Here is a 22,759-nt window from a genome sequence, read left to right as displayed (position 1 = left end):
GATAATCCTTTTGGGCCTGGTCTACTGGCTATTTTTCTTTCATGTAATTAGCAAGAGTCCATGAGCTAGTGACGTATGGGATATACATTCCTACCAGGAGGGGCAAAGTTTCCCAAACCTCAAAATGCCTATAAATACACCCCTCACCACACCCACAAATCAGTTTTACAAACTTTGCCTCCTGTGGAGGTGGTGAAGTAAGTTTGTGCTCTAACAACATTAGTAGAGAAATTGTGGTTCCTTCATTGTGTCCTAATCCTAAGAATTCTAAGGAAAAGTCGTTGCATTCTTTGGATGTAGTTAGAGCTTTGAAATATTATGTTGAAGCTACTAAGGATTTCCGAAAGACTTCTAGTCTATTTGTTATATTTTCCAGTTCTAGGAAAGGTCAGAAGGCTTCTGCCATTTCTTTGGCATCTTGGTTAAAATCTTTGATTCATCATGCTTATGTCGAGTCGGGTAAAACTCCGCCTCAAAGGATTATAGCTCATTCTACTAGGTCAGTTTCTACTTCCTGGGCGTTTAGGAATGAAGCTTCAGTTGATCAGATTTGCAAAGCAGCCACTTGGTCTTCTTTGCATACTTTTACTAAATTCTACCATTTTGATGTGTTTTCTTCTTCTGAAGCAGTTTTTGGTAGAAAAGTACTTCAGGCAGCTGTTTCAGTTTGATTCTTCTGCTTATAATTTGTTTTTTTCATTATAAGATTTAAACTTTATTTTGGGTGTGGATTTTTTTCAGCGGAATTGGCTGTCTTTATTTTATCCCTCCCTCTCTAGTGACTCTTGCGTGGAAGATCCACATCTTGGGTAGTCATTATCCCATACGTCACTAGCTCATGGACTCTTGCTAATTACATGAAAGAAAACATAATTTATGTAAGAACTTACCTGATAAATTCATTTCTTTCATATTAGCAAGAGTCCATGAGGCCCACCCTTTTTTTGTGTGGTGGTTATGATTTTTTTGTATAAAGCACAATTATTCTAATTCCTTATTTTTTATGCTTTCGCACTTTTTTCTTATCACCCCACTTCTTGGCTATACGTTAAACTGATTTGTGGGTGTGGTGAGGGGTGTATTTATAGGCATTTTGAGGTTTGGGAAACTTTGCCCCTCCTGGTAGGAATGTATATCCCATACGTCACTAGCTCATGGACTCTTGCTAATATGAAAGAAATGAATTTATCAGGTAAGTTCTTACATAAATTATGTTTTTTTCCATTGCTATGTCAGTGTTATTAACCAGCAATTATTTTGATTATTCTCTCACTTTTAAAGTGTCCATCATCTTCTATAATGCTGCTTTTGTCCTTTCTATATAAATAATCTGTTGCTAATGTTTCAACATTTTAGGAATCCTTTAATTTAAAAATTAAAAAAATATTGCCTTTCTCACAGAGCACTATGTACTATACACTGTAATGCTGTATATTAATCGCTATCAATAACATTCTTCGAGTCTATCATATTAGTGTTAAAACTTTGTTCAGCCTTGTAGAACTCACTAACGAAAAGATAGAAACACAAAACTTAAAACGACACTCTTTCAGGTAAGTTTAAGACCCCACTTCCTGTCACATTGTATAAATGGTTGTTTATATATGTAATATAATACACTGTTTTTATTTAGGGCTATGTTTTTTTGTTTTTTGTTTTTTTGTTTCGTTTTTTTGCTTGACACTTTACATACAGGCATTTCTGCTTTTTTGAAGCTAACAATCTTTGAACATAAAAACGCATTAAGACTTGCTTTATAGATCTTTGTATCCAGACATACTTTTTGCTTATTAAATTAAATATTTCTCATACAAGTGAAATCTATAGGTAAATCTGTAACCTTGTCAATCAACATAAGATTACGCATGACTATAAATCCCCTTTATGCACACACCTGTTGTGGTTTTCACAACTCCAGGCAACCTTGATTTTACATGTATGGATAGTGAATATTCGCAAAAACAGTAACCTAATAGAATTCAAGAGTACTTGAATTCATAAAGTCTCTTGTACTAGAAGGTGATACTTTACAATTATATTTTACCACTTATCAATTCCAAAGTCATTCAAAGAGTTCCATCTCAACAGTGCAAAATGTCTCTCTTTTCCTGATTCCCAAAAAAGGAGACATACGGTGACCTGGGCTAGAACCTTGGTAATTGAACAAATATGACAAATAATCAATCAAGATGGAAAGCCAGTTGGCAATAATAAATAATAAATGTGTGTCCTAGACATAACAGAAATTCACCTTACCTGGTCAAGTAGATGGTCTCAGCCACCATAAATCTTTTTGGGGTAATGAAGGCTCAACAGAAATACTTTTTTTTAACCTTCAAATGCAACAGTGAGGAATGAAAATAATAGATGATTACTTCAGGATTTAGCAGGTTTCTGTTCTTGGAAATGTATACAGTAGATGCCTTCCTCGAAATGGTGGAATTTTCTGCTGTAGCAATTCTGCTCTCTGATTACATTAACTGATGGTGTTATTTGGACTCTACAGAACTAGAATATGATGTCTTAGTGGCTTAGCAGTATCTTTTGAAGAAGAATGGACTTTCTGGTAGGACAGTGACTACACTGTTGCAAGGTGTCCACATCATTAACATATGTAATCAGAAGGGAATTTCTAAAGTTTTTTTCCTGACTGATTCACAAAACATTTCAGTCCCTTTGCTCTGAACATTTACCTATAAGCCCTGTTATCCATAACTGGAGTCTAGAAGTCCATTGTCAATCACTTCTGCCAAGTAGTGAATAAAAAAATAGCCTTTAGTGTTTCCATGTATATGTGGTTAGTGAACCCCTGATGGTTTCACCCTTGAAACATTTACGGGATTCTCATTTTATCCTTCTTTTTTTTTTTTTAAAACAAAGGACATTTAATGTTGAGGATTATGTTTGATTTTAAAAAAAAAAAGGTAATTAAATGTTTGTTAGTTTCATTTAATTTATTTGAACAGGTTAATCGCTGTTCACGTTTATATCAGCTTAGGAGCCCTGAAATGCTGCTTGTTTGTATGTTTTATCATGCTGCCATGTGAATGCTTTACATTTTTAGCCTTGGGGGCAAGTTTTGGAACCAACAGTAATTGTGTGCTCAGATATCATTCCGTTTGTGCTGAGCAGCAGGCATGTTTTACTTATTTGGTTTTAGCCCAGGGCAATCTACTTCTCCAACTAGTACCTAAATACTTACTGAAGGTAGTAGTGAGGTTTAATGAATCTCAAGACATTTGTCTAACCTCATTTTGTGGATGTGCAACATTTTATTCACTTTGAAACTATTTCCCTGTCTTAGCATCTATCCCAGCAAAAAGAAACTTTAAAGGCAGAGTCTAGCGAGGCTGCTTGCTGTTGTTACACGGTGTCATCTCAAACAAAATTTATTAAAGAGTGTGCTTTTCCACTGGATAGTTTTTTGCATCAACACACTATGTCACAAGATGAATACACCTTTTCTGCAGGTGCTGCAGGCACATTCTACTCCATGGTATTTAAAAGGGATATGCATACAGAAAGAGAAGCGCTCTACCAGGAACGAACAACAGCTTAGTTCTATGGCAAGTTACCACCTAGGAGAAGCCCCTAAAAGAAAACAAGCTACTGAGCTTTTGTTTATTGCTGGTAGAGCACTTCTTTTTCTGTATGCATTTGTATTATGCCCCTGAGGAAGTCTCTCTATGGGTGATGGGGGAAACCAGATGTTGACTTGTTGCCCAGTTTGCTTAGAGGGATATGACTGCACCTCACTGACGAGGCCCACAGAAGGCCAAAGCGATTGTCCGGGGTTGCCATGTTCCTTGCTCAGAGGAGGATTGCCTGGTATTTTGGGAATGGACTTAGCTGTTTGTTCTTGGTAGAGCTCTTCTCTTTCTGTATGCATTTGAAAGGGATATCTCATTTGAAGTCATTTTGCTTCTGCTTGAAACAAGTTTGGAAAGAAGCTTCTGCATTACGTAACAGTTTCAAAATAAGTGCAATTTTCATAACAATTGGCTAGGTGTCTGGGTGTTTTTTTGTTTTGTTTTTTTGTCCACCATTCTGTTTTACAGCTTTGATATTTATTCATTGGTAAGCACTACTTGAGTGAGCCAAGATAAATCATGCTTACGGTAATTTCCCCATCTTGGCACATTTTCTTAAGTAGTACTTTCCAAGAAGGCAGGAAGGTGGGTCTTTAAAGGGATATTAAATAGTGCTCCTTTGATAAAAACAAATATGTTAAATCAAAGTAAACATAAAAAGAAACAGATTGAGTAAAAACAGCAAAATGAGCACTTAGAAATCTTCAGTGTAGCCTCTGCCCTCAGTATGATAAGAGAGCTGAAATTTTGGCAACTTAGGTTACATTCTGACTGATTTGAGCATGAACAATTCTGACTTCCTGTTATCTAGTATATTTACTTTTTAGTAAACCAGCTCATGTTGTTCTAAAATCAGGCTAGTTAAAGCTTTCCTACATAGGCCACAGCCTCTTTCTAGGGCTGTGGCCGGAAGTAATGGACAGTGCACAAATATACACTGAGATTACGAGTTTTGTGGTAACAGGGGTGCGTTGCTAACAAGCATTTTTTTTTCACTGCTCCCTTAAGACAACGCTGGTATTTCAGGTTTTTTTAAACCTGGCATTAGCCGCAAAAAAGGTGAGATTACGGTAGCGGTAAGCTGGCTAAACGTGCTCGTGCACGATTTCCCCATAGGAAACAATGGGGCAGATTCAGCTTGAAAAAAACCTAACACCTGCAAAAAAGCAGCGTTCAGCCAGCCGGGCACAAGTGGTCCTCCAGGGGGCAGAAGTCTTCATCCGATCCGGGCAGAAGAGGACCTCCAGACGGGCAGAAGGCTTCATCCAGGCGGCATCTTCTATCTTCATCCATCCGGAGCGGAGCGGGTCCATCTTCAAGACATCCGACGCGGAGCATCCTCTTCTTCCGACGGCTAAGACTGAATGAAGGTTCCTTTAAATGATGTCATCCAAGATGGCGTCCCTTGAATTCCGATTGGCTGATAGGATTCTATCAGCGAATCAGAATTAAGGTAGGAAAAATCCTAATGGCTGATTGGATCAGCCAATAGGATTGAGCTTGCATTCTATTGGCTGTTCCAATCTGCCAATAGAATGCAAGCTCAATTCTTGATTTTTCCTACCTTAATTCCGATAGGCTGATAGAATCCTATCAGCCAATCGGAATTCAAGGGACGCCATCTTGGATGACGTCATTTAAAGCACCTTTCATTCAGTCTTAGCCGTCGGAAGAAGAGGATGCTCCACGTCGGATGGCTTCAAGATGGACCCGCTCCGCTCTGGATGGAAGAAGATAGAAGATGCCGCCTGGATGAAGCCGCCTGCCCGTCTGGAGGTCCTCTTCTGCCCGGATCAGATGAAGACTTCTGCCCCTCTGGAGGACCACTTGTGCCCGGCTGGATGAAGACGGCTCAAGGTAGGGTGATCTTCAAGGGGGTAGTGTTAGGTTTTATTAAGGGGGGATTGGGTGGGTTTTAGAGTAGGACTGGGAGTGTGGGTGTTGGGTTTTAATGTTGGGGGGGTATTGTATTTATTATTTTTTTACAGGTAAAAGAGCTGATTACTTTGGGACAATGCCCCACAAAAAAAAGCCCTTTTAAGGGCTATTTGTAATTTAGTATAGGTTAGGGAATTTTATTATTTTGGGGGGCTTTTTTATTTTGTTAGGGGGATTAGAGTAGGTGTAATTAGTTTTAAAAAAAATTTTAATTATTTTTTTATTTTCTGTAATTTAGTGTGTTTTTTTGTAGTTTATTTAATTTAATTGTAGGTAATTTAGTAAATTAATTTAATGATAGTGTAATGTTAGGTGTAATTGTAACTTAGGTTAGGATTTATTTTACAGGTAAATTTGTACTTATTTTAACTAGGTAGTTATTAAATAGTTAATAACTATTTAATAACTATTGTACCTAGTTAAAATAAATACAAAGTTGCCTGTAAAATAAATATAAACCCTAAGCTAGCTACAATGTAACTATTAGTTATATTGTAGCTATCTTATGGTTTATTTTATAGGTAAGTATTTAGTTTTAAATAGGATTAATTTATTTAATTTTAGTAATTTTATTTCATTTTATTTAAATTATATTTAAGTTAGGGGCTGTTAGGGTTAGGGTTAGACTTAGGTTTAGTGGTTAATAAATTTAATATAGTAGTTGCGACGTTGGGGGAGGCAGATTAGGGGTTAATAAATGTAGGTAGGTGTCGGCGATGTTAGGGACGGCAGATTAGGGGTTAAAAAATTTAACTAGTGTTTGCGAGGCGGGAGTGCGGCGGTTTAGGGGTTAATATATTTATTACAGTGGCCGCGATGTCCGGTCAGCAGATTAGGGGTTAAAAACTTTAAGTGTTTGCGATATGGGGGGGGCTCGGTTTAGGGGTTAATAGGTAGTTTATGGGTGTTAGTGTACTTTGTAGCACTTTAGTTAAGAGTTTTATGTTACGGCGTTAGCCCATGAAACTCTTAACTACTGACTTTTAAATGCGGTAGGAGTCTTGACAGGAAAGGGTCTACCGCTCACTTCTTCCAAGACTCGTAATACCGGCGTTAGGCAAATCCCATTAAAAAGATAGGATACGCAATTTACGTAAGGGGATTTGCGGTAAGCTTGAGTCACGGAAGAAAAGTGAGCGGTACACCCTCTCCTGCCAGACTCGTAATACCAGCGGGCGTTAAAAAGCAGCGTTGGGACCTCTCAACGCTGCTTTTTAAGGCTAATGCAAGACTCGTAATCTAGCCGATAGTGTACAAAAAAAAAAAGATTAAATCCTTTTAAATTATGAATAATACATATTGCGCCGATTTCTATTGAGTATAAGCCACTGCTTAGTGCTTTTTTTTTGTAACAACACTGAAACAGACTGCTTAATATCCTTTAACCAATATGGTGGCTTTCTTTCTGTGACCATTAAAGGCCCCAATTACTCTTTGTTGGTGATTCAATAAATTAAGTATTTAAAGGGACATGAAACCCAAACATTTTCTTTCATGATTCAGATAGAGAATACAATTTTAAACAGCTTTCTAATTTACTTCTATTATCCAATTTGTTTCATTCTCTTGGTATCATTTGTTGAAGGAGCAGCAATTCACTAATGGTTTCTAACTGAACACATGGGTAAGCCAATTACAATCGATATATTTATGCAGCCACCAATCAAAAACTAGAACCTAGGTTCTCTGCTGCTCCTGAGCTTGCCTAGATACATTTTTCAGCAAAGGATAACAAGAGAAGGAAGCAAATTAAATAATAGAAGTAAAATGGAAAGTTGTTTAAAATTGTATGTTCTGGCTAAATCATGAAAAAAAAATGGTTTTCATGTCCCTTTAAGTATTATTTACCTTATTCTGAATGTATGTTATTTAGTACTGTTTTACTGAAAATAAAGTCATGACATATATGTGAAATCTGTTTTTTTTTTTTTTTTTTTTTTTATCTACTTTCCAGAAAAATTGTCGACCATGTGGAGTCAATGACATCACCAGATCAAGTTGCAGATTATGTAAAACATTTCAGGTGAGAACCTCTGATGAAACTCTTAAGTTACCATAAACATTAATTTAAAGAGACACTGTTGTCAACAGCGGTTAAAAATATTAAAAGTGTGTTTATGCAGAAATTTTTTAATTAAAAGTGAAACTAACAGGAAGTGCATGTTTGTATGCAGCTAAAACCTAGGTGTCTGTTTCTGACTGGCTTATAAGAGAGAACACCAACAGAAAAAATATGGTTTATTCAGTACATTTACAAAAAAAACAAAAAACATATTAAAACAATAGATCTTTACTTGTAAGTCTTATATTTTTCTATAAACCATTTTAGAAACCCTCCTTGAACAGTTTCTAGTCTATAGCCTTCTGGAGATGTGGTTTCCACATCAGTACACAATATTTAACAGTGATTACTACAGTGGCATAAGAACCATACTTTTTCTTCTGCTAACACCACTTTGTTTATAGCCAAACCTTTTACTGTCATTATTTGTGCTTTTTCTGAAATATTAAATGGACAGTCTGCTCCAGAATTGTTTGTTTTTGTTTAAAAAGATAGAGAATCCCTTTATTACCCATTCCCCAGTTTTGCATAACCAACACGCTTATAGTAATACACCTCTGTGATTGCCTTGTATCTAAGCCTCTGCAGACTGCCCCCTTATTTCAGTTCTTTTGACAGATTTGCATTTTAGCCAACCCCATTTGAAGGGAATGTGTCCTTTTCAAAAGAGGAGTTGAGTTGTATGTTACTCTTGGGTGCAGATGATCAACTACCTGAAAGAGAATATTCTGCTTTTTCAGATGAAAGGTCGTTTTTTTTTCCCATTGGGCAATTGAGCACCACATCAGGTTGTGTTTTGTTTGTTTTTCAATTAAGGGGCAGCGGTTATATCATCCATTATAAATCATACAGAGAAACAGATTACCCTCCTTTGTCCATTAAGGTATCAAATACGATTTCAGTAAATACTTAAATCTCATATATAATGTATGTACATCATGGGGCCCGTATTTACTAAAGACAACACATACAAGTTAAAGGGACATACTACCCATATGCTTGATCACTTGAAAGTAATACAGTGTAACTGTAAAAAAAGCTGACAAGAAAATATCACTCTATGTAAAAAAAAAAAAAATTTCATCAGTTCACAATAAGTGCTGTGTGACCAATTATGCTATAGCTACTGCCAGTTGCCTGTTTAAAAAAAAAAAGTAAAAAACAAGAAAATAAAAAACATCCAATCAGCTTCCTCAATGCTAATATCATACTTTGCTTTACTGTGATCTCATGAGATTTCACTGAAATCGTGGAAGGTTTCATAGTTGGCTTCCTTAAACTTGGGAAGGAAATAACATGACTGTGTGCCTTTGCATGAAAGATGCACGCTACTTTGCAAGCCCAGGAAATAGCATCTTGATTAGCTGCTTAAGTCCCTTTGCAATGGCATGTTTTTTCTGAGGAACTTTTGAGGTAAAATATCTTCCTTTTTTCATAGAGATGTTCAGGTGATATTTTCTAGTCAGCTTTTTAAAGCTGTGCTGCGTCACTTTCAAGTGCTTCAATATTTAGATATCATGTCTCTTTAATCCTCTAGCAGATGAGGGGTCTTAAGCCTTTACAGTTATCAGTTGTTTGTCTACTTTGTAACCTTTTGGTCTATAAAAAGAACCATATCTGCCCCAACGTTTTAATGAGGAGTAACAAACCCACAGCAGAAGCAGTCACTTTGTAGAACCAGCTCCTATGCAAACCCACCATCAATGTATAAAGCCTGTTTAAAAAAGATTGTACTTCTCTTTAAAATCAATTGACCTGTGTTTAACTCCCAGGTGATTGTCCTAACATTAAAAATTCCCTTATAGCTCTGATCCTATGAACCTTAATCACCCCTGTCACCACATAAGACCCCTGATTTGAAAGATGGGACCTGCAATTTAAATGAGGTTTTTCATTTCTGTGTAGCTGTTAAAGTGAAGGTCAACTTTGAAGAATGAAAGCCCGTTTTTGAAAAATACTATTAAAAACAGGGGCACTTTCATTCATCAAAGTTTACAAAGCAGCCGTTTTGTTTAAAATCTTACCTCTCTCCTCTTCACAGCCGGAGCAGCTTCCCCCGCCTGCAAAACCTCTCTTCATAGGTCAGCTATGAAGAATACGGCTTCCTCCAGTCACGGCATGGCCTCAGGCAATGTTTGCTCTTGGGGAAAAGCCGTTATTGGAGAAAGCCGGATTCGTCATTGCTGATGTATGAAGAGAGGATCTGCGGGCGGGGGAAGCTGCTCCGGCTGTGAAGAGGAGAGAGGTAAGTTTTTAAACAAAACGGCTACTTTATAAACTTTGACGAATGAAAGTGCCCCTGTTTTTAATAGTATTTTTCAAAAACGGTCTTTCATTCATCAAAGTTATATATAACAATCAAATGGTAGCACCCACTTACTTAATTTTTTTATGGGTGATTGTAGAAATAATTATCATTTTGATTTTACTGCGATTATTTTCTCTTTGTATTTTAAGTGGGTTTTGTAAAGGGGCAAGAATATGTATAAATTGTTACACCTCTTTGAAATCAGAATATTGTGCAGTTTGAAATATCATTAGTTAGTCATTTTATTTCTATCCATTATCGGCATAACACGTAAGAAAGTTGATACTTTTGTATATTCCGTATGGTGGCTTTTTGTCATTATTGAGTGTTTTTTTTTATGCACAAGATAAGAGCTTAAAGGGATATTCCAGCCAAAATTGGAATCCACATGAATGCATTTCAGTTTTGAATATAAGCATTTCTGTAATATACATGTATTAGCAAAAATGCATTTTAAACAAAACACTTACTCAGAGAGCCCAAGTTGCTTGTAGCTTCTGGTAATAACTCAATTTGTTAATTGCTGATATGATACAAGCCCCAGTGGCGCTCTGAGCAGCTGCAGGATTTAAAATGCTGGTGCACTAAGAATATCTAGTTATGCTTCACGGGCACAGAAAAATGTTAACACTAAAACAGTGATAGCTTTTATTAGAAGCATTTTTGCCAATATATGTATTTCTTTCATGTAAGTGGCAAGAGTTCATGAGCTAGTGACGTATGGGATATACATTCCTACCAGGAGGGGGCAAAGTTTCCCAAACCTAAAAATGCCTTTAAATACACCTCCCACCTCACTTATACCTCAGTTTTACAAACTTTGCCTTCGTTGGAGGATGGTGAAGCAAGTCGTGCTTGATTTCTTCTGTGAAAGGCGCTTCTAAGCATTTTGAAGCCCAATTCCTCTCAAAGTACAGTGTTTGTCTGAGGGATGTAATGGAGTATTGCCTGATGATGCCATGTTTTCACCTATGGGAAATCTATTCTAAGGCTCTCTGTAAATTTGGTTGTGGGGATTCATCTGCCACCTCCATTTACAGATCGACATTATACTCCTCTGCCATTACCTCTGCTGATATGTTTTAGTACTGGTTTGGCTGTCTGCTATATGTGGATGGGTGTCATGTAAGTATATATCTTTTTTTTTAAGACACTCTCAGCTATGTTTGGCACTTTATATTTTAAAGTATATATATATATATATATATATATATATATTGCATATATTTGCCATGTGACGCAAAAAAAAATGGCACAAAGTCGTGCCTGTTATGAAGCAAATTGTGTCAATTCCTGCTAAATTTGGCACCAAAAGTTTTTTCTCTGCATTTGCGTCATCTTTGTTGACGTGATTTGTGGCAGCAAAAGAGGGTCTCTCCCTCTTTTGCTCTCTGCTTTCATTTGTTACAGAGGGCTATGATGTTTGCTTTTGTTTTACATTAGTATTTTTTCATAAGCATGTTTTCTCATTCCTGAAACTGCTATTTTGAGGAAATTGGATATTTTCTTTAAATGTTGTTTTTTCTTTTTTGTTACATTTTGCAAGATGTTTCAAACTGATCCTGCCTCTGATGTTACTGTAGGAACCAAATTATGTGAAAACAAATCTACCAAAGCTAAGTGTTTATGTTGTAAATTGGCTGATCTTCCTTCTTCAGCTCAAATATGTGGCACTTGTTATGAGAAATTGTTTCATGCTGATAATGTTTCTATAAGTACAAATACATCTACTGTTAAACCTTCAGTCTAATGTACATGATATTCCTTTAGATATAAAAGATTATATTTCTGCAGCCATAGAGAAGGCTATGACTGCTATTCCGCCTTCAAATAATCGTAAAAGGTCTCTCCTTACTTCTCATAAATCTGATGAAGTTTGTATTGATCAATAGCATACTGAAGTATTTTCTGCTGATGAGGATTCCTCTGGTTCAGAGGATCCTACTTCAGACACTGAAATTGATAAATCAACCTTTCTTTTTAAGATTGAATATATTTGTTCTTTGTTAAAGGAAGTATTGTTTACTTTGGGTATTGAGGAATCTAGTCATCTTGATAACAAGAATAGCAAACGTTTGAATTCTGCTTTTAAGACTTCCGAGGTTACTCCTGATGTTTTTCCTATTCTAGATGCTATCTCTAATATGATTACTAAGGAATGGTCTAAGCCTGGTACTTCTTTTAATCCTTCTAGGTTTAAAAAATTGTATACTTTACCTGTGTCTAATTTAGAACTTTGGGATAAAATTCCTAAGGTTGATGGCGCTATTTCTACTATTGCCAAACATACTACTATTCCTATGGAAGATAGTACTTCTTTTAAGGATCCCTTAGATAGGAAGATTGAATCTTATATAAGAAAGGCATATTTGCATACTGGCTATATTCTTAGACCTGCTATTTCTATAGCTGATGTTGCTTCTGCTTCAACTTTCTGTCTGCACAGTCTAGCACAGCAGTTATCAGATCCTGATTTGTCTAGCATTGTTCTTTTACTTTAACATGCTAATCTTTTCATTTGTGATGCTATATTTGATATTGTTAAAATTAATAATCAAATCTATGTCGTTAGCCATTCTATCTAGAAGAGCTTTATGGCTTAAATCATGGAATGCTTATATGGTGTCTAAATCTAGATTACTATCTCTATCTTTTCAAGGTAATAATTAATTTGGTTCTCAATTGGATTCTATTATCTCCACTATCACTGGGGGTATGGGAGTTTTTCTGCCCCAAGATAAGAAATCTAAGGGTAAATTTAAAGCTCCAAATCGTTTTTGTTCCTTTCATCAGAATAAAGAACAGAAAACCACTCCTTCTCCGAAGGCCTCTGGTTCCAATTGGAGACCATCCACAAATTAGAATAAATCCAAGCCTTATAAGAAACCAAATACAGCCCCTAAGACTACATGAAGGTGCGGCCCTCAAACCAGTTCAACTGGTGGGGGGCAGATTGAATTTGTTTCAAGACATTTGGGCAGATTCTGTCCAAAATCAGTTGATTAACAATATTGTTTCTCAGGGGTATCGAATAGGTTTCAGATTCTTTCTTTCCCATGTTCCAACAAACACTGTTAAGGCTCAGGCTTTTCTGAAGTGTGTTTCAGATCTAGAGCTTTCAGGGGTAATTGTTCCAGTTCCTCAACAGGAACAGGGTTTGGGTTTTTATTAATTATCATTATCATTGTTCCAAAGAAGGAAGATTCATTCAGACCAATTCTGGATCTGAAAACTCTAAATCGTTTTGTAAGAGTCCCATCTTTCAAGATGGTGACTATAAGGACTATTCTGCCTTTTGTTCAGCAAGGTCATTTCATGTTCACAATAGACTTACAGGACGCTTATCTTCACATTCCGATTTATCCAGACCACTAACGGTTTCTGAGATTCTCCTTTCTAGACAAGCATTACCAATTTGTTGCTCTTTCATTTGGCCTATCGATAGCTCCGAGAATCTTTTCAAAGGTTCTCGGTGCCCTTCTATCTGTAATCAGAGAGCAGGGTATTGCGGTGTTTCCTTATTTGGACATTATCTTGGTACTAGCTCAATCTTTTCATTTTAGTAGAATCTCACACGAAACTACTTTTGTGGTTTCTTCAAAAACATGGTTGGAGGATCAATTTACAAAAGAGTTTCTTGATTCCTCAGACAAGGGTCACCTTTTTAGGTTTCCAGATAGATGCAGTGTCCATGACTCTTTCTCTGACAGACAAGACAAATTAAGTTCGTTTTAGCTTGTCTAATCCTTCAGTCTCTATCATTCCCTTCAGTGGCTATGTGCATGGAAGTTGTAGGTCTCATGACTGCAGCATCGGACGCGATCTCCTTTGCTCATTTTCATATGTGACCTCTACAGCTTTGCATGTTGCACCAATGGTGCAGGGATTATACTCCGATATCACAGTTGATATACTTAAATCCCAACATTCAACACTCTGACTTGGTGGTTAAATCATCATCTGATTGTTCAAGGGGCCTCCTTTGTACATCCTTCATGGACTGTGAGCACAACAGATGCAAGTCTTTTGGGTTGGGGAGCTGTCTGGGGGTCTCTGACAGCACAAGGGGTTTGGGAACTTCAGGAGGCGAGCTTACCAATCAATGTTTTTGAACTCCATGCTATTTTCAGAGCTCTTCAGGCTTGGCCTCTATTGAAGAGAGAACTTTATATTCGATTTCAAACAGACAATGTCACTACAGTGGCATATATGTCAATCATCAAGGAGGGACTACTTTCTTGGGCGAAATCCAACTCTTGTCAAATTTCTGCAATTCATATCCCAGGAGTAGACTATTGGGAAGCAGATTATCTCAGTCATCAGACTTTACATCCCGGAGAGTGTTCTCTCCATCCAGATGTGTTTTTTCAATTGGTACAGTTGTGGGGTCCTCCAGAAATAGATCTGATGGCCTCACATCTGAACAAGAAGCTTCCAAGATACCTTTCCAGATCCAAGGATCCTCAAGCGGAGATGGTGGATGCTCTAGCAGTTCCTTGGTTTTACCAACCTGCTTACATTTTTCCACCTCTGGTTCTTCTTTCAAGGGTGATCTCCAAGATCATAATGGAACGTTCTTATGTGTTTCTGATAGCACCAACATGGCCTCTCAGGTTTTGGTATGTGGACCTTGTCAGGATGTCTAGTTGCCAGCCTTGGCCACTTCCTTCACGGCCAGACTTCCTGTCGCAGGGGCCTTTTCCATCAGGATCTCACATCTCTAAATTTGATGGCATGGAAATTGAAACGCTTAGTGCTTAGTCATAGAGGTTTCTCTGAATCAGTGATTAGCACTATGATACAGGCTCATAAGTCTGTTTCAAGGAAAATGTATTATCGGGTTTGGAAAACCTATATTTGATGGTATTCAACTCATGATTATTCTTGGCATTCTTTTAGAATTCCTAGGATTTTACACTTTCTTCAGGAGGGTTTGGATAAGGGTTTGTCTGCAAATACTTTGAAAGGACAAATTTCTGCTCTTTTTCTGTTTTATTTCATAGAAAGATTGCTAGACTAACTGACATTCATTGTTTTGTTCAGGCTTTGATTCGTATCAAATCTGTTATTAAATCAATTTCTCCTCCTTGGAGTCTCAATTTGGTTTTGAAGACTTTACAGGCTCCTCCTTTTAAGCCTATGCATTCTCTGGACATTAAATTGCTTTCTTAGAAAGTATTATTTATTTTGGCTATCTCTTCTGCTAGAAGAGTTTCTGAATTGTCTGCTCTCTTTTGTGAGTCTCCTTATTTGATTTTCCATCAAGATAAAGCTGTTTTGCAGACTTCATTTACATTTTTGCCTAAAGTTGTGAATTCTAACAACATTAATAGGGAAATTTGTTGTTCCTTCTTTGTGTCCTAATCCTAAGAATTATCTTGAAAGGTCTTTACAGTCTTTGGATGTGGTAAGAGCTTTGAAATATTATGTTGAGGCTACTAAGGATTTCAGGAACACTTCTAGTCTATTTGTTATTTTTGCTGGCTCCAGGAAAGGTCAGAAAGCTTATGCTATTTCAGTGGCTTCTTTGTTGATACTTTTGATTCACAAAGCTTATTTGGAGGCGGGGTAGTCTCAGCCTCAGAGAAATACAGCTCATTCTACTAGATCAGTTGCTACTTCTTGGGCTCTTAAGAATGATCAAATTTGCAAAGCAGCAACTTGGTCTTCTTTGCATACGTTTATAAATTTTACCATTTTGATGTATTTGCTTCTTCGGAAGCAGCCTTTGGTGGAAAGGTTCTTCTGGTAGTCGTCTCAGTTTGATTCTAATGCCTTTGTTTTGAGTTTTTTTGAAATTTTTAGAAAAACTTAATTCATTTTTGGATTTCATTTCTCAGCGGAAATAGCTGTTTTTATTTTATCCCTCCCTCTCTAGTGACTCGTGGACTTCCTCATCTTTGGTATTATATCCCATACGTCACTAGCTCATGGACTCTTGCCACTTACATGAAAGAAAACGTAATTTATGTAAGAACTTACCTGATAAATTCATTTCTTTCATAGTGGCAAGAGTCCATGAGACCCTAGCTTTTTTGTGGTTATGAGTTTTTTGTATAAAGCACATTATTTTTTCCAGTTCCTCTTTTTGTATGCTTTTTATTCCTTTTTTTACACCTTGCTTCTTGGCTAAACGTTAAAATTAGGTATGAGTGAGGTGGGAGCTGTATTTATAGGCATTTTGAGGTTTGGGAAACTTTGCATCCTCCTGGTAGGAATGTATATCCCATATGTCACTAGCTCATGGACTCTTGCCACTATGAAAGAAATGAATTTATCAGGTAAGTTCTTACATTAATTATGTTATTGCGAAAATGTTTCTATGCAAACTAATAATCTATATGCATTTATATTTTGACCGTTATGTCCCTTTAAATTGAGGTTTAAATGCCGCTCAGTGCAGAAATCTAAAATGTGCTACAGCATGGACATGAAATGGCTCAGCAAGGGAAGGGATTAAAGTTAATTTTAAAACTAGTTTTCTGAAGACATTGTTAACCCGCTTGCATTGTTTCATAACCAAGTTGTTTTGTTTGTTTTTTTATCATAAAAAAATACTTCGGGTGCTATTTCCTTGCTTTGTTTCAAAGTTAATTCTTGGAATATAAATGTTAAGGTTGTTGCCCTATCATTTTGTGTTTATCCTAAGACTGACAAAGACATTTTATAGATGACCTGTTTTAACGCTCTAAAGCAGACATCCTCAAACTTGGCCCTCCAGAGGTTTAGTTCCAAAACCTCTGGAAGGCCAAGTTTGAGGATGTCTGCTCTAAAGTTTAAGTGTAACATAGTAATAATATAAATAATTCAAATTATTCAAAATGACTTTATTTGGAAATCTTTGGAACTGACCCACAATTTTCCTTAAGGGGCTTGTTACCTGTATGCTAAATAATTTGAAAGTGTTGCAGCATGTCTAGAAAATGTGACATAAACATCTCTTTCTAGAAAAGGAAGATATGTTACCTCAACATGTCTTCAGCTCACCAGAGTAAGTGCTCTGTGAGCAGGTTTCTCACAGCTACTCTATTTTCTAACATCTGCATGATGGGAAAAAAAACAATCATCATTGCTGATTTCAAACTTTGCTTTACTTGGATCTTTGGGATTTCACTATAATCTCACAAGATTTCATTGTAAACTTTCTTAAACACAGGTGAGATATAAAGTTACTGTGTCTGTACATTGCAGTAAATCCCCATCCGTTTTTAAATATATAACTTTTAGCATCACAGACGTACACTGTACGCCAGATGCCTTTAAAGCGTTTTTAGCCCTGTAATATGTACGTCTCAACGAAAGTAGCAAAATGCTCTATTACTACATATTGCACTCCAAGAGGCATTCAGCAACACTGCGGTCTCGTCTATGAGAGATGCACTGTCTAACCCCTTGCAGTGAAAACCACACTCAACCTACAGGGTATGTGGGCTGTCGTTAAAATGTGTCATTGGGATAGTATTAATACCAAACTTGTTGTATTACAGAGACTCCTTTTGGCCTAATGGAATATTAGCAGAGAGTCCTCCACTTAGAGACCGAAGTATCCGAATGCGGACTAGAGTTGCTGCAAAGACAAAACTGCTGGAAATTATGCCAGGTGATATATAAACTTACATTTTGTTGTGAAAAAAATGTAGGTTATACATTTCTGTCTTCAAGGTTGAAAACTGCTAAAATATTATGCTTTATTTATCTATATAATTTCATTATTTTTTTTCAGATGAATTAAAACACATAATTGGCGCAGACACAGCTCGTAAAGGGATTTTACGGGTCTTTGAAATGTTTCAGCACAACCAACTCAACAGGAGACTTGTTTATGTTTTTTTAGAGGGCTTCCTGGAAACCTTATTTTCACAGTACAAGTTCCGTGAGCTTTTCAATAAACTGCATTCGAGATCGGAAAGAATGCAGAAATATAAGCAGAGACTGCAGTCTTCTCAAGCGCCTTCTTTACAGAAGAGGTGACACTTCAAATAACCGAGTGTTGTCCTAAAGACTCTGTGGTCTTTTATTTCTGAACAGTAGCTTGGGCATATCTTCTGGGGCTTAAAACACCTACTGATGTTTCTGCGCCAGTCATATTGTGTCATATAGAATATTAATGCATTCATAAGAATTATGGCTCCTCTCATCCATAACTACTGTACAACAATTGTCTAGCTGAATTTGCATACCTTTAATGATTTGGTGCATCTGCAACATTGAGACGAATGTTTACCTAGTAATATTCTGTGTGTAGGGTTAGCACCCTTTTTTTTTTTTTTACAAAAAGGAAATCAGAAGGGAAGTTTAAGCTTTAGGATTCAGTAAAGAGGTGCCAGATTTGTATTTTTTCTACACAAAGTACAAGCACAATAACACTTTAATACAGTCTCCAGCTCGGTCTTCTGCTGCACTACTGTTATTATAACAGTGGTGTAGCAGAAGACCGAGCTAGAGACTGTATTAAAGCTGGGATATTGTGCAATGTAATTTTTGGTTAGTGTTCTGCATTGTGGCTTCATAGCCCTGAGTAATCATTCCTGTGTGTCAGACAATAAGCATAATGACGTTACAGTGGGTCAGAAAGTGAGTAAACACTTAAAAAGTATCCACGTCTTACACCGTCTCTACAGACCTGTCAATTATCATACAGCATATTAACTAAAGTTCTTAAACTCTGGATCTCTCTGGTGATATCAGTTTACTGTATTTATCTTTTCCATGGATATCCCAAAAGTACTACGTCATCTTTATGGTGAAGTACAACACTTTGAGCATCGGATTGAAAGCATTCTTTAGTGTCTATACAAATGGTTATCCATGTAGTATGTTAGTTTAAGCAAAGGGTAAGGTCTTAAGTCGCCTAAATTATATTCCTCCTTTTGTGTATGGTCTAAGATATAGATGAAATCTTTATTTTAAAATCTTGAACATGCTTGGGGAAGCTACATGAACACTCGGTGTGTCTCTTTACTAAGTAAAGAAATTTGATTGAGTTGCACTTGCATATACCTCTTTATCTTGAAAAATATCCTAATGAAATCAAGAAGAACAAATAACCTGTTATATCTTTGTTTTACTCTTTAACCCGCACAAATAGCATAGATAGTATAACTTATTGAGTTTTGTTTTGTTAAATTACCTGGACCTGTATGCTTGTATCTAAAATATGGTCACTGTGTTCATACCAAAAAGAAGCATTTGTTCCTGATTATATTTTGTACACTAACATGAATTGACAAGGATACAAATCTCTGCAGTTAGTAGTGACTCTCTTTTAACAGCCACTTAAAGGGACATTTTTTTTATTATTCAGACAGAATTTTAAACAACTTTCCCATTTGCTTTTGTTATATAATTTGCTTTATTCTCTTGGCATCCTTTGTTGAAGGAGCAGTAATTCACTACTGGGAGCTAGCTGAATACATTGGGTAAGCCAATGGCATGAGGCATACATTTGCATCAACCATTCAGCACCATCTCCTAGTAGTGCGCTGCTGCTCCTCAACCTGCCTATGTGGGCTTTTCAACAAAGGATACCAAGAGAACAGAGCACATTAGATAATAAAAGTAAATGTTAAATTTGTTTCAAAATGCTTTCTCTGTTAATCATAAAAGACCAATCTTTGACTTTACTGTCCCTTTAAATAAAATCATGAAACCTAAAGTGTTGATATGTGTGTGCTAAAGGTACATACAACAGAGGAAAATCACATCAATATTAGTAAATGTCATTTTGTTCCTTTAGTGTATTATTTAAGCACACGGGGAACTAAATTATGTTGCTGTAACTTTCTCATTGATGCTTGATTGAATATAGAACTTGTGTGCATTCAGCAAGTTTTCATTACAATTTATAAAAATCTCTTCCAATGAGCTTATTCTTCACAGGTGATACTAAATTCATATGTGAATAATGACATTAGATACTCTGTTGTGTGCAGTCCTTACACATTTCTAAGTTGCAGCTTATGTTTTAGGGTGAGTCCATGAGTAAACATATCATAACATGGAGTTCTGAAATTGGTATACAAATGTGTGTTTTAACCTTTTATTTAGACCCTTGTTTTTTACTGAAGCTGCAGAGTGCTGCAAAATATCAAATGTTTCAAACTGTGAAATGGCTAGTTATGTAATCCTGCCAAATTACCGCTGTAAAATCCCGAAAATTGATTGTACAATGTTTGTAAACAGCACTTATATGTCTGGGCAGTATCAATCCGCATACGGGTGCTTCAATAAGCTGCTGGAAATGTTTGTGCCATTGTCTAAGAAATGCACTTGTTTTTAGCCTTAATAGTTTTAAACTAAAATAAATGGATAAACATTTCAGTTAGCTCATCTTTAAGCGTGTGCTACTGATGTTAACATAACTAAATACAGTTGTGATGTTCTAAGAATGTTTATCAGATTTTAAATTAAAAAAAATCAAATTTCACACTCAAGGTTTTAATTTCTGTGCAAATTATGTAGATATCAGCAGTGCCACTTCCAAAGAAACTTCTAGTCAAGTATTCTGTCAAATCCTAAATTATTACTAGTTTTAAAGGAACACAAACAAATCCCATAAGAAACACTATGCCTATTATTTAAATATACTTACCTTTTAAATGCTGTAAGGAGAAAAGCGAAAGATAATGCAAAACATTTATATAATCAAACAGCAGTTAACCCTATTTACCTTACTTGTCGTCCATAGCTGTCTTCCATTATAGAAACAGAGCTCTACAGCCAGTCTGAATCTGTAACACTAGCTTCAGTAGAGAGAATAGGTACATGCCCATACTACTGAGCACAGGCTGAGAGAAGGCAGTGTGAGCATGTGCAGGTTCACAGGCTGAGAGAAGACAGTGTGAGCATGTGCAGGTTCACAAGCTGAGAGAAGATAGTGTGAGCATGTGCAGGTTCACAGGCTGAGAGAAGACAGTGTGAGCGTGTGCAGGTTCACAGGCTGAGAGAAGACAGTGTGAGCATGTGCAGGTTCTCTCTATCCACTCTGAGTCTAGCATTACAGCTTCGGATTCTGCGTCTATAACGGAAGAAACGGGGTAGGAAGACTAGTAAAGGGAAGGGGCAAGCAACTGCTGGGCACAACTACAATCGCATAGTTACTACTCACCATGTTGTTGTTTTATCCTGTGCCTGCAGCTCTCTTCAGGACTTCTCTTGTTTTTACACCTTTACTGGATCACGATTGACATCCTCATACTGAGCACCACCGTCTTGGAACTTTGATATTCTTGCTTTAAGGGATACAAGCAGTGCGCATTCACAGATCAGTGATGTTGCCAGCGTTTTAACAGCTGCGTTGTGTACTTCGGGTTAGCTTGCACAATATCAAGTTGGAGCTTTACATTTTTGCATCAGTCTTTTTTATGTATATATGTAATTTTTGAATTGTGTGTGAAAACTGCAATAATCGAAACCACCTGCTATGTAATGAGTTTGCTAACCCGAAGCACATGTTACAGATGTGAAAAAGTTGACAACATTGCTGATCAGTGTTCGCTACTTCTGTCACAGCTTACAAGAATATATGAGTGCAAAGATGGCCGCGCCCAGTATGAAGATGCAGATCTTTACCAATTGGCAAAGGGTTAAAATAATAGAATAGCTCTGAAGGCACAGGAGGAAAAACAAAGGCATGGTGATTAGTAACAATTCTATTGAAGTTGTGCCCAGTAGTTTAATGTTCCTTAAAGTGCCGTTAACAGTCAAAAAGGATAACTACTGGTCCAGAGCGATAACTGACCCTGATCCAATCCACAGCACTAATTACACAGTCGTGGGACTAGCGCTGCTGAATGGATCAGCATAAGTTTCTGCTCAGCACCAGCTGTCCTCTGTGTATACCGGGTGGTACTTCTACTGTGTGTTTAACCCTTTTGTGGGGGTTAAACACACAGTAGTGCAGGGTAGATATTCATAAGATTACATGTCATTTTTCAATTATTATTATAAGTAAGGTTAAAAACTGTTTTATTAAACAAACTTTTGAATGAATATTTTTTTTTTCTTACTGCATTTAAAATGTTAGTATTTCTTCTGTTATGTGTGATCAGTCCACGGGTCATCATTACTTCTGGGATATAACTCCTCCCCAACAGGAAATGCAAGAGGATTCACCCAGCAGAGCTGCATATAGCTCCTCCCCTCTACGTCAGTCCCAGTCATTCTCTTGCACCCAACGACTTCTAATACAAGCTTCAAGCTTTCAAACTGCCAAGTCTCATACAGAGTTAGTTCTGGCATTTCTAAGGTCGCATGGATGGAAAGTGAACGAAAAGAAGAGTTCTCTTTTTCCTCTCACAAGAGTTCCATTCTTGGGGACTCTTATAGATTCTGTAGAAATGAAGATTTACCTGACAGAAGACAGGTTAACAAAGCTTCAAAATGCATGCCGTGTCCTTCATTCCATTCAACTAACTCGCCTCACGCGGCAGTACCTGCATCTCCCGCCCGGGAGGTGCGTGATATTATGGCGCCTAGTACATCTGGGCGGCCATTACAGATAACATTACAAGATATGGCTACTGTTATGACTGAAGTTTTGTCTAAATTACCTGAACTAAGAGGCAAGCGTGATCACTCTGGGGTGAGAACAGAGTGCGCTGACAATACTAGGGCCATGTCTGATACTGCGTCACAGCTTGCAGAGCATGAGGACGGAGAGCTTCATTCTGTAGGTGACGGTTCTGATCCAAACAGATTGGATTCAGATATTTCAAATTTTAAATTTAAATTGGAGAACCTCCGTGTATTACTAGGGGAGGTCTTAGCAGCTCTCAATGATTGTAACACCGTTGCAATACCAGAGAAACTGTGTAGGTTGGATAAATACTTTGCGGTACCGGCGAGTACTGACGTTTTTCC

The 22,759-nt window shown here is 37.0% G+C and overlaps 1 protein-coding gene across 2 annotated transcripts in view; it reads left to right on the top strand.

The window, feature by feature from the left end:
- The window catches only part of SNX13 (sorting nexin 13), an 882,412-nt gene extending 860,492 nt beyond the window's left edge, over positions 1-21,920 (top strand). For both annotated transcript variants that reach the window (XM_053714126.1, XM_053714125.1), the window contains 3 exons: positions 7,483-7,551; positions 17,386-17,498; positions 17,622-21,920. In XM_053714126.1, coding sequence (XP_053570101.1) covers positions 7,483-7,551; positions 17,386-17,498; positions 17,622-17,869 — 430 coding nt within the window. In that variant the 3' untranslated portion in view covers positions 17,870-21,920. The remainder of the gene's footprint in view (positions 1-7,482; positions 7,552-17,385; positions 17,499-17,621) is intronic.
- Positions 21,921-22,759: the final 839 nt, after the last annotated feature.

Source organism: Bombina bombina, chromosome 5 (genome assembly GCF_027579735.1).
Source record: "Bombina bombina isolate aBomBom1 chromosome 5, aBomBom1.pri, whole genome shotgun sequence".
Lineage (NCBI taxonomy): Eukaryota > Metazoa > Chordata > Amphibia > Anura > Bombinatoridae > Bombina > Bombina bombina.
This window is presented reverse-complemented; position numbering and strand designations above follow the sequence as displayed.